This window comes from Microtus pennsylvanicus, chromosome 2 (assembly GCF_037038515.1).
Source record: "Microtus pennsylvanicus isolate mMicPen1 chromosome 2, mMicPen1.hap1, whole genome shotgun sequence".
Classification (NCBI taxonomy): Eukaryota; Metazoa; Chordata; class Mammalia; order Rodentia; family Cricetidae; genus Microtus; species Microtus pennsylvanicus.
In genome coordinates, this window is record NC_134580.1 from 95,575,348 (window position 1) to 95,587,916 (window position 12,569).

Genomic DNA, 12,569 nt, shown 5'->3' on the forward strand with positions numbered 1-12,569 from the left:
CAAAGGAGTACCTGGGGTGGCACCCGGAACCAACAGGGACCGCACATAACATGTGAAGGTCAGGAGCACAGGAAATTGAGAAAGTAAGAAATAAGGAAAGGTTTGATTCTGGATAGTGTTTAGACGTGAGTTAAGAATTAAAAAGAAAAAAAGCAAAACCAAAAACAAAACCACCACCAACAAAAAACCACTACATAGTCTGTTCAGTTCCAAATGAAAATCTCCTGGGTTTAGTCTTTGTTCCATAATTATTTCTTTAAGCAAACCCCAGCTTTGCTGATATTTCTTCACCTTTTTAGTATATCTTGTCTTGGCTAAATGGAGAGTTTGTTTCCTAAGGTATGAAAGAGGCAAAAAAAAAAAAACAAAAAACCAAAAACAACCTCAAAACAAACAAACAAACCCCTCAAAAACCAAAACTCAAAACAAACAAAATCAATCCATGGTAGCCTTCTTCTGTGTGATAAAGAACAAGATTGTTAGGTTTAGGGTCCCTTCCCCCTAAACAGCCCCAGACACTGGCATGCTGTAGGAGTTTAACCAGGGGCTCCTCAGGGCTGGGCCTGAGCGGGAGTGGTGCTCTTCCAGCAAGGCCAAGCTAGGCTCCCTGTCCCGCCCTGCTGCAGACAGAGCCATGGTGGCTCTGCACTGCAACAAAACCTCTATAGCATTTTTCACCATGCAGACATTGTGGATACACCCTCGAAAGCACACGGAATAGGAAACATGACCACGTATTAGAAAGTGGTCGTTTTGGAATGCTTATCACTTATAAACGTATTCATCAGCCAGGCACAGAACTCAATCTTTAATGGTGGCTATGTTGCCAAATTAGAGAGGATAGAGCAATTTTGACCTTGTGGACTGGATCATCATGTAGTGTACCAGCGTCAGCAGATGAGGCTACTATCTGCCCCTCTACACACACTTTGAGAGCCACAGAAAAGAGTAAGCTCTGGCCCGTCTCACCCTCTGCATCTTCAGCTAGTTATCCTCATCCCCACCCACCCCTGTGATTTTCACGCCCATGACTTGCTGTGTGGTTTTTAAGATCCAATAGGCATGAAAAGATGCCCCCCTTTGAAACAATTTCAAGACTGTGGTGGCACTGGAGTTGCATCCTCAAAGTTGGTCCTGCCCACACAGTCTTACTATTTCTCTGCCTTTTCCTTTGGTGTTCCCCAGGACAGGAAGCCTGCCTTGGTTGTATCCTAACTCTAGGGCCAGGCCTCTGCAGGTGCTACAGGCATGGAGCAGGAACTGCAAGGTCAGAGAGTGAGTCTGCCCCTGAGGAGCCCCTCTCTAGGGCTCTCAGAGGTCCAGTCAGTGTTGACAGAGCAGGCGGCTTTGGGATTCATATTACTTCCCAATGAAAGCTTTAAAAAAAAATGATCTATTGGCAAACTGGTTTGTTTGGATGGCTGTTCAGGGAGAGCAATTTCTCCAGTTGCTCCCAGCTCAGCTACTTCTCGAAGGCCTCCGAATCCTGGAGACTGCATGGAGAAGATGATGATGGAGCCCTCACTGCAGCACAGGAAATGGGCGTGAACATCACAAAAGCTGCAAAGGTAGGCCTGACCAAACCATCTCTGAGAGCAAGGAATAAAGGTGGAGGTACCACAGACATCTGCTTCTGTTTATTTCCCCGAGTGTAAGATGGACAGGCTGTAGATTTCATAGATCGCTTGCAGCACAGAGAAGAGAAAGAAGTGCTGGGAACTCATACAGCAGTGGTACTGGGATTGCCAAACCGCTCCCAGATGGAGCGTATATCTATCTCATTAAACCTGGCCGGATTGCTTTCACACTCCTGCGAGGCGGTTTCCCTGAGAGCTTTACCGGTTTGTAAATTGAAAAACCTATTTGTTCCATTGCTTCTCAGAGATGTTTGTTTTTTATGTTTTCTTAGAAAGCCTGAGAACATGTCCTGGGGTGTCCAAGATGCATGCGGGCTACAAGGCAGTAATGCTCACTATCAGCTCACGAGGGGCGTTCCCCAAACACCAAAGTGAATCCCGCACAGACAAAACCCCTGAGCTTGCAGGTATCTGATATCGTTCCCTCCTCATGTTGAGACTCTAATACAGCAGAGAGAACACAAACCTCAGAGAGCAGATCAGAGCTTTGCTCTCAGCAGCTGGCCCAGTACTGAGCTCGGCCATATCCCATGTGCCTTTCCCTCTCCTGAATTCCAGTTCCCTCTCAGTTAAGAGAGCAAACCAATAATCCACAGTGCTGTGGGGAAGCCCGGTGGGGTCAATTCAGGGAGAGGCTCACTCCCCACTCAGCCCACGATCCATCAGTGCTCAGCCACTGTGTACTGAAGAAAAGTACCCAGAATTCCTGAGACACTGTGGCTCTCATGCATCACTGCTCTGAAGATTTGATTTTTGTCCCAGCACCCAGGGAGGGCTGGAGATGCTGCTACATGGGAAAGTTCAGGGTGGAGGAGAATTTAACCCTTTCCTTCCCCCAGTCCCCAGAGTTAGCAGAACTCATAGTCAAGAGAGGGCAGATGTCCTAGGGACACTGGGTGTCACCAGCCCAGCAGAGACACAGTAAAGGGCTTTTTAGCATGAGTGGCATGCTGACCAAAGAATGCCAGTTCTCTCCAGAGGGCTAGGAACAGCCATGCTGGGCACTTCTGTTGGCCCCAGCTGTTAAGGACAAGGTGCCTTGGTGACTTTATTTTCCCCTATGAGAAACCTTGCAGATCTAGGGAGTTCTCCTGGGAAGGTGTCAAAGGCAGCTGTAGCCATCACACAGGGCCTGTTATCAGCAGTAGCAAAGGCTTCATACAGGTGACTTTATATACATGGCTTGGTGCTTGCAGTTGCCAGTTCTAAGGACCCATCCGCGTGGTGGTGCAGTGCACGGTGTGGTGCCTGGCTGTCTCCTATACACCTTGCTTTGGTAGACAGAGAGGAAGCTACAGAGAGCTGAGAAACATCCAACCTTCCCTCTGCTGGAGACGGGACTGTGATTCTAAGAAGCCCCCATGGCCTTCACTCTGCTCCAATTTTAAAGATAGGTATAGTGTTTTACCCATATTGCAGTAAGGTCCGTAAGGCACTTAATACCCATCTAGCCCCTAGGACAGAAACTATACTTACCAGTCCTAGGGTCATTCTAGACTGGGAAACATTAGTACCATCCATGCACATGTTAACTTAAAAAAATATCAGTTTCACAGGAGATTTAATTCCACTCAGACATCTGATGGTACGGAGTGGAGTTGGACTCTTTCTTGCCCTGAGTGGAATTTGGTTTCTAGCCGGGGAGACCAGTCCTGCAGGCTGACAAGCCCAGGGTGCAGACCTAGTCTGGGCAGCACAAAGTCTCTTCTGAGGAGAGAGCCGCACCTGCCCCAGCTCAGGGTACCCATGGCTGCTGGAGGCAGAGGCAGAAGAAAAAGGGTGGCATGTTTTCTATTTAGATTGTGGGTACAAGGCGTGTTGTTTCAGTTTTCGGGCGCTCCACTTTTCTCCTTATTCATCCAATGGAGATAATAATACCTGACCTATTTCAGGTTTGTTTTGACTATAAAAGAAAAAAAATCAATACATATGGAACACTAAGAAAAAAATAACACCCCACAAATGTAAGCTACTTGGATGCACCGTCCTTGGCTGTGATAGCCCACCCTGGATACAGGGGAGCAGCTTGCCAGGGTGCTTGCGAGGACCCGTGTGCAACTCTTTTCTAATGCTACCAGAAGTTGTCTTGTACAGAAAGGAGACATGAAAGAGATTCATGAATTGGGCTGTTTGATTTTTTTTCCCCACCTGGCCCCAATGCTGGTAGTCCTCTTGCAAAGAGAGAAAGAAATGAAACGCTTAAGTGATCTCATCGGCTTTGAAGCTCAGCAGCCACTGCTGTGATCCGTACCCATGAGACACAAGTGCTCCTGGCTGTGATGATCCACCTCAGTATGCTCTGTGCTGGCACGGGTTAAGTCACAGGCACACGTGGGGTCTGTAGCCTGCCTTCTGATGGAAACCGAAGGCAGGAGTGGGCTGCACAGGGTTAAGGCAAAGGGATGGCTGGTGTTTCTAGTCCTGGATCTGTAACCCTCTGACGCTGGGAGGGTGGCTGGGGGCCTTCCTTGGTGCCTTCATTTGCATGTCTACCCTTCAAAGCCTCCTAATCCAGCCTTCCACTGAGAACAGTTGCAGGAGGGGGGGGCAGATGTTCTGATGCTTAGTAATGTTCAAGAGACAGCTTTTAGTATACACTTCTCAATACCCAGGGGCTTTTAGTACACACTTCTCAATACCCAGGGGCTTTTAAACAACATTTAGATTATCCCTTAGGTGCACTGGAGAAGTGAATGCAACCCCAGTTTCCAGAACAATCTACCCACTGTGTCTCCCTTCAGGTCAGCCACTTTCCCTCTCCAGCACTGTCAGTCAGACTTTTTGTCACCATGGACACGGTCTGTTTACTTTGTCCAGTAGTAGGTAGTGGTCGCCACCTGAGGCCACCAGGCACTTACAGGCTGGCTATTGAGGCATCAGAACTAAATTCTACGCTTGATTTCATTTTAACTAATTAAAATATACATGACAATAGCCCCGTGTGTTTAGGGGCTGCTGCCCTGGACAGCAGCACACAGTCTGAGAGAAACACATCCTCCTCCTCGGTGTCTGCGTGAAGAAGAGGCAAGAAGGCAGGGAAAGGAAAGAAAGGAATGAGCAGTCTTTATCTTCAAAGCAGCTTCTCATTGGGCAGTGTGAAGCTCCTCCTCACAACAGATAGGTCAACTGATAACAAGAGGAGGCAGACTCATGAAGGCTTCCTCTCTAATGGTCTCCGACATACACTGGCTTTTGCTGGTTTGTCTTTTATGTAAACTCTGGGATGGGAAATTCAGCAACATATAATACAGAAACCCTGGATCTTGTCCACTGCATTCCCATGTTCCAGGGGCTGTGAGGTGGTGGCTGGTCCTTCCCAGTAAGTGCCCATGTTCAAGCTCTGCATAGTAAAAGTAACTTGTTTCTGAACACCTTCACTTATTACTGTGTGTGTGTGCATGTGTGTGCACCCACTTGCATGTACATACATGTGTGCACGTGTATGTACATGTGTGCATATGTATATGTGTATGCCTGTGTGTGCGTGTGCACTCCTGATTAGGATATTCCACAGGTGCTATAAGTGCTCCTGAAACAGGCACTTGGTCACTGTCATTTTTTTCTTGGGTGCCACACAGTGCAGGGTCAGGTATAATTAAGGATTTAATAAATGCTTCTTGGTAATGCCTCAAGGTCTTTAGCCTCAGTGGGTCTTACACAGCTGTTACATTTTAAGGCTCTAATTTTCACCTTAACATATTCCAGGAAACAATGTACCACTACCTTTGTAGGGCTCATGGGGGGGGGGGGTGAGTTGTTATTGGTTGTTTTCGGAAAGGACTCTGGAGTTGGCCATGCATTTCTGAGGTGGAAGCCACAATTATTTGAAAGCTGAGGAAATACTCTTGAACTCATCAGGTAGTTGGATGATTGGCAGAAAAAGAATAAAGAGCCCATGAGAAATACATTTACAGTCCCAGTGTTCTCAAGTAGTAAAACAGAGGACAAAGGTCCTTGTTCATGCAATACTAACGCTATGCTCTACGACGGTCTAGGAACTACAATCGGTAGCCAGGAGAAGGATGTTTGTAGCCTAGCTAACGGCACTAGCCCCCACTCTGTTCTAAATGGTCTCTCTACCAGCTTAGCTGTCTCCTTTAATGTGGACATTTTCTAAGATGATCGTGAAACACAGAGTTATTCAATCAGCGGCTGATGGTAGAATACCCATCTCAGACCAATCTTTCAGGTAAGGATAAATCAAGGAACAGAACGAACGGCTTTTTCTTTTTCAGGGACAGATTGGTTGCACTCCAGCCCCTGTGTGTTAAGCAAGCACTCTACCACTGAGTCACACACACCCAATCCCCTCCCTCTTTCCAAAGGCAAGCTGGCCAGAGCACACAGTGCTTGAAAGTAGTGATTCTCAAAGCGGGGGTTCTGGGAGCAGCTGCCTCAATCTCACCTGGGACCTTGTTAGAAATGCAAATTATTGGACCCCACCCTAGCCAGACCTACTCAAGCAGAAACTCTGGGGGTGGGACCCAGCCATCTGCATTACTTAAAAAAAAAAAGAAAAGAAAAGAAAGAAAAAAAACTCTCCACATGACCGTGTTTGCAAGAATGTTGAGGAAGCAGCGTTTTAAACCCAAATTAAAAGAGCTGCACTCAATGATTCTCGCCAAAGTTCCACATCTTTCCTAAGTCTCTAAGTGAGGTCCGAACAAGCCCTAAACACTACAGTCCCCACCTCTGAGAGCTGAGCACCACACCTCCCTCTACTCTCTCCAGGAGGCTCCGGTTGGGGTGGGCTGATGCTTCAGAGCTGAGCCCCACAAACTCATCTGCTTCCCAGCAGGAGATGCAGAAACACAGAATCGGGGACACGGGGGGGGGGGGGGGGGATATGGACAATCTTTGAATTAATAGATTTTACTGAAATCCATCAATTTTAATTTTGCACTTTTGGAAGCCAACCCAATATTTAGTACTTTCAAATCATCACGTTACAAGCAATCATCAAAAGAAAACGCTTAATTAATAATAAATCTTTTCAGGGCATTGCTCGCTGGCAGCACAGCTCTGAATGTACTGACAGAGGGCAGCAGCCGGAACCCCACCGCTGGCCCATGTGCCCACAAGCTCATTCCTATTCCCTGACCCCCGGGTCCCTACCCGACCTGCCTTGCAACACACGCACTCCTATCTTTTAGTCACCAACACAAGCATAATTCCAGACTGTTCGTGGCATTATTGAGACCTTATATTTCCAAGTGACCTGAATGTTTTCCAATTCTATTTGCCGGTGCATGCAACAAAACTTATTTTTTCTACCTCAAGAAGGACAGAAAAATATCACAGCATTAGAGGCCCAATATCATCTTCCGGTATCTCCCACCACGAGCCAAACCTCCATGCAAAGAAAATGCCAAGTCCCCTCAGTAACTTTTCTCACTTTAGATTTCTGCACTCATCACGACCTATGCCACCCACGTAGTCATGTGCCGTAGCGGTGCAGACTGTCTCCAACATCTCAAAGGCTCGAAAGCTATTTTTAAAGCCCAAATACAATCTAGGCTGCTCTTGTATAAGACACTTTTTAAGGAAAAAGAAAGAAAGAACACGGCGATTTCTATGTATGTGGGCAGTTAGCCAACTCACCAAAAGATTGAATGCAGCTGTCAATAAGATCATCCAGGCTGGCCCCTTTGGCCAAATGTCCCAGGGACACCATCATTCGGAACTGGGTGATCTGGGCCAAGCTGGGCTGGGCAGGGAGAGGGCTGGTGACTGATTTGGCCTCTAGTCTTGCTTTAGGGCCAGCTCTGGAGCCATGGGTAGGTTTCCTGGGGTGGGGGGGAAAGAGAGATTCAAGTTAGGAGAGACAGAACAGCTGGGGGTCTCCCTGGCAGCTCCAGGCTCTGGAGACAGAGGGAAGAGGAGACAGGGCAATGAGTCCCTGAAGCCTGGCTGGTAGAAGGCATACCCCTCCCACTTGGCAGAAGCACTGAACGGACTGGTTGGCTGTTAAAGAGACATCTCCCCAGAAAATGACAAGGTGAGATTCCCTGGCAGCAACAGCTTTCTCCCCACTGATGAAGGGCCTACTCTATGCTGCTGTCTCTCTTCCAGCAGGGGAGAGGCAGAGAGAGACTGGACATTGGCAGCCCTTAGCTTCTAGCTGCTAGGCTACGGACTTGGAGTCTGAAGGACTAGTACAGTTGCCTCATTGTCATCTGGTTTCATTCAGTTGAGCACTACCTAAGATGCCTAAGGGCAGGGGCCCTCGGAGACACCCTTAAGGGCCTTGCAGTAGAATTCAAAGACTCAAGGGTGGTGGTAACGGTGGTGACATTTAGATTTCTCAGCCAGCTCTGCTTTTCTTACAAATCTGGATTGGTTTAAATAAATAGTTTCATTTTTGATAACACAAGACATCACTATGAATCATTTAGACCAGTAAACATTCTCTGAAGTCCTTTCTTGGGTCCTTAATGAAGAGAAAAGAGGGGAGGGGTTGGCTCTGAACTGAATTGCCTGCTGTAGAGCTGAGTGTAAAATAGCTATTTGCACTTGGAGGTGGCTTAGGAGTCCGGTGGATCTTCATCTGCTCACGCTTAGCTTCACTGGGGATGACCTGTTTGATACAAGTCACTCTGTAAAGTGTCTTACGCAGTGTGTTTTAGTTCCCCCTATTAAAAAACACACAGAGACCCACATCTATAACCTTTGAAGGTTCAGTAATGAAAGGTGGTGTTGCCGATCACTTCTTTGGCATATACCTGGCCATCCTCTTTCTGTTGCACCTTTGGCTAATTTATAGTTTACTGTCAAAGACGACAAGTGAAAACCACTCTAGAACTGGAGCACATATTATACGCATAAACCAGCATCGATAAACCAAGTACTTAGACCCTGAGTAGGACATGGCAGTAGGCCGGGGGAGACCACGGGGAAGGAGCCTTTGGAACTACCCTGTAAATTCTACCACGTGTCTGCTGCACATTAGTTATTCTTGTATAAAAGCATCGGGAGTTCCTTCATACAAACAGCTCTAGTAGGAGAACCTAAATAAGACAGTGAGTGCAACCACATAACTTCTAGGTCAATGTCTAAAGAGTGCTGAGCTCAAGAAACGTGATGTTCTCTGAGGAAGGAAAAGCAGTTTCCAGGGACTCTGTGGAAAAGCTTCTCTAACCAGGTGAAAACCTCACTCAGAAGGGGCCAACCATATGCTCAGTTAAAAAACAAACAAACAAACCAAAAAACAGAAGCAACAAACAAACCAACAAACACCGCCTGGACACACCTGGGTGTGGAGAAACCAGCTTGCACAGAGACAGCACTCTGAACACAGGCCACACTCCAGGGGACAGTTCTGTTTGCACTTTAGAACATCATCTAATGTGTTCTAAATGCGGTGTGCATGGGGCTCTGTTCCAAACTGAGGTGGGAACGATGAAGCCTAGTTATCTGGTTGCTGGGAACCTGCTAGTCTAAGCCACCGACACCCAAAGGAGACTCAGGTTGGGGCTGGAGAACTCCATCAAATTCTTGGCCATCACTGATTTTTATTCAGGCCCTGAGAGAGTAAGATCAGTGTCTGAGAACAAAATGGTGCTTTGAAAACACTAACGGCCCTCACCAAGCGAGTTTCCATGCTCCAGTGACATGGGCATCTGCACTGTGTCTGAAGCTACAGCCCAGAAAGATGCTACCATTTGATGTGGAAACTGAGTCTTAACCATTCTGAGGCTGTATATGGGCTATCTCGGGAGGCTAGTACCTGGGCTCTCTCTGGCACGATTCATGTGATAGGCATTTCTGGGGGGAGCCTGTGTGCTTACCACCACCCTGGTATTGGTGAGTAGATTGTCAAGGGACTGAAAGGGTTTATTCAATGTACAATAAAAGTCAGCTCCTTCAGAAAGATGGCTGATCATGGCGAGGTGACATTTTGTACAGCAGGCCCTTGGAATGGTCCTCAGGACCTGAGAACTGGCCGGTCTCTACACAGTCCTCTTCCAAACACCCACAGATACACGACAGGGGCATGTCTGGCCACAGGTACGGCAGCAGGCTTCCTTAGCACCACGCCACACTTCCTAGTTTGGCTCTCTTCCCTCCCTAGGAACAATCACAGCTATCCAAACCTGGTCCAGGGCTAAGAGATTCAGAGGGCATGAAAACCCAGGGAAGGGAACATGTCAAAAGCCAACGGCGCCCTATGGGTTGCAGATACTTCCTCTGTCCAGGCTCTTGACTGCTTGCCTGGAAAACTTTCAGGTCATGTTTCTCACTTGGCTTTCTTCCTTTTTTAAAATATATATATTTTTAAAAAAGAACTTGTTTTTTGAGACAGGCTTACTATGCAGCCTAGTGGCCCAGAACTCTCTACCTTACATCAGCCTTCTTTCTGGGTGCTAGGATTTGCAAGTATGCCTCATCACACCAGGTTAAAAAATATTCCTGCCATCCCACCAGGATGCCCCAAAGAAAACAAAAGAAATATCTTAAATAGTTTTCTTTAATGATGCTAGGGACCAAATCCAGGGCTGTCATATGTCAGGCAAGCTTTTTTTTACTGAAATACTCCCCCAGCACCTCCCCGCTTCCACCCTCCTCCCTCTCCCCCCACCTCCTGGTAGAATGGTTATAGATAAGGATTTAGACTGGTAGTTCTCAACCTTCCAAATGCTGTGATCCTTTAATACAGTTTCTCCTGTTGTGGTGACCTCCACCTATAAAATTATTTTGTTGATATTTCATAACTGTAATTTTGCTACTGTTGATCGTAATGTTAATGTGTGACCTACAGGACTTCCTGATTTACAGCTCCAGGGGGTTTAAGACCCACAGGTTGAGAACCACTGATTTAATACAGTACTTTATCATAGGAAGCTTTGAGAGCGTTTTAGCCATCCCCAGAATGAACAGCTGCTAATTCTACAAAGGAGTGTTTTAAAAGGCAGTAGCCACAACGTTTCCAGTTGAAATTGTGAATTAAATAAAACAAGACAACAACAACATCTTGAAAGAAACACATTCACTTGAAGATCTTTTTTTCAGTCCTGTAGTGGCTAGCTCGCACCACCTCCCACCCCCACAGCGTGCCGAAGGAAGTTTGAACTGGTTTGGGAGATTTGGTCTCCAGGCACAGATATCCTTAGGACAAAGGAGGAACAAGGGAGACAACCCCTGGTCTGCATAGAAGGAAAGGGGGCTTTCACTGGTCACTTCTGCTGAGCTCACCTTCTAGTCCTGCCCCACGCTGTCCACAATACAGAGTTAATTTAATGGACAGATCCACCTCAGAGTAGTGCCAAGCGATGCTGAGGACCCTCAAGATGACACACTCAGGGAATTAGAATGGGCATGGCTATATACATAGGTCGGGCATGGTGTGCTCATATGTGAGACCACGTGAACGGCGCTGTGAAGGACACAACCTTCTCGGCTCCAAATAAGGAGAGCGGTATCCAGGCAGTTGCGGGACTCTTGTGCTTTGAGGGCAAAAGCTAAATTCCTTTTGACCTCTTAAAGTCCCCTTAGTGCTTCCAAGAGCCGGACTGTTCATGGTCACTCTTCCTTCACTTTCTGTCATTTCAAGATTCTCCCAAACATCTTTCTAGAGAATGGGGGGAGGAGTGCAGTTCGCAGACCACTGATTTGGAAACTTTTTTTTTTCTTAACGGGCAGCCAAGCCAGCACTGCCACCTCCGCTTGCAGCCAGCCATTGCTGTGGGTCGCTCCAGAAAGGCCTGGAGAGTCCACCAGATGGCGCTTCCCGCGCCCCGCGCCCGCAGCAGGTGCCAGGGGCTCAGAAAGTATGCGAGTGGGAGTTCGGGGTGGGGGGTGACCTGCCGAAGAGCATCCACGGGGGTCGACTGTTGTGGGCGCTGGGTAGGCGAAGGCTTGGGCCCAGACCACTCCATATCTAACCAGGATATATGGCCTTGCCACCTCAACAGCCCTAACGCTCTCTTTCCTCCTGGTCCAAAGTGCTGGGCTCCGGGGGTGTCTGCCTCACGCCTGTTCTCCCCCAACCTCAGTCCTGACCCGGCTCCCTGGTCTCCGGCCATCGTCCACTCCGGGAAGCAACTGTTCTGGGACGGAGTCGCCTAGTCCTCCGAACCCGCGCCTTACCCACTGGGAGAGGACCGCAAGGGACACCGTTCGGCTATCCCTCCCCACTAAAGATGCCGAGCTCCCCGAGGAGCCACAGCTACTCACCGCGGAGCCTCTCTCGCCTTGCCCAGGGTGCCCATGGCCGCGGTGCGCCGCTTGCCTGGAGTCGTCTCACCTGGAGCGGCGGGACCGGCTCGGCGGGGAGTGGCGCATCCTTCGGCCGCCGCCGGCCCTCGCAGCCTGGCGCCGGCCACTCTCGGAGCCAGGCGAGCCGACCCAGGCGCACCCGCAGGCACAAAGTTTGTGCGAGCGCGCTCCCTGAGCTCGCTCCCGCGCGACAGCGCGCGCGCGCTCACACACACTCTCGCACCAACCACCTGACAGGCGCTGATGTTATCACGAGGGTGGAGGAAACGTGGGGCGCCCTCAGCTCTTCTTCGAATCCTGCCCCCAGTACTCGGTAGCGCCCGGTTTAGGGCCTGAGCCGCCCTCGTTTCTTCCTTCGCCAGCTCAAGGCTTAGTTAGGTTCAAGGGCTTCAGAGTGAGCTGCCCCGAAATTGACCCAGCTTAGAGCCTTGCAGTTGAGTTGCTTCCACCCAAGGCCACGGGTACCCTGGGGGCTCTGCTGAGACCCCTTCCCGGATAGCAGTACTATCTTGTAGGTATCAGTGGGGGCACACAGTCGGGTCCAGACAGGGAACACAAAGCCCCTAAACCTGTGCACTTCATTCTCTTTGGCACATTTTACAAGAGGGGACATAGATGTGTGCACTGCTTCCTAGAAGAGGTGGTGAGCTCCGGAGGAGTGATCCGTGTGGGACAAGAGACAGCTGTTTGGAGTCTGTGGGTGTGGGTGGGATATGG

General features: G+C 48.7%; 1 protein-coding gene across 1 annotated transcript in view; it reads right to left on the bottom strand.

Annotated features, from left to right (window-relative positions):
• Rasgrp1 (RAS guanyl releasing protein 1) overlaps positions 1 to 12,035 on the bottom strand; it is a 65,034-nt gene extending 52,999 nt beyond the window's left edge. The window contains exons 1-2 of the mRNA XM_075961764.1: positions 11,811 to 12,035; positions 7,239 to 7,423 (exon numbers count right to left, since the gene is read on the bottom strand). Of these exons, the coding sequence (XP_075817879.1) occupies positions 7,239 to 7,423; positions 11,811 to 11,845 (220 nt within the window). The 5' untranslated portion in view covers positions 11,846 to 12,035. The remainder of the gene's footprint in view (positions 1 to 7,238; positions 7,424 to 11,810) is intronic.
• Positions 12,036 to 12,569: the final 534 nt, after the last annotated feature.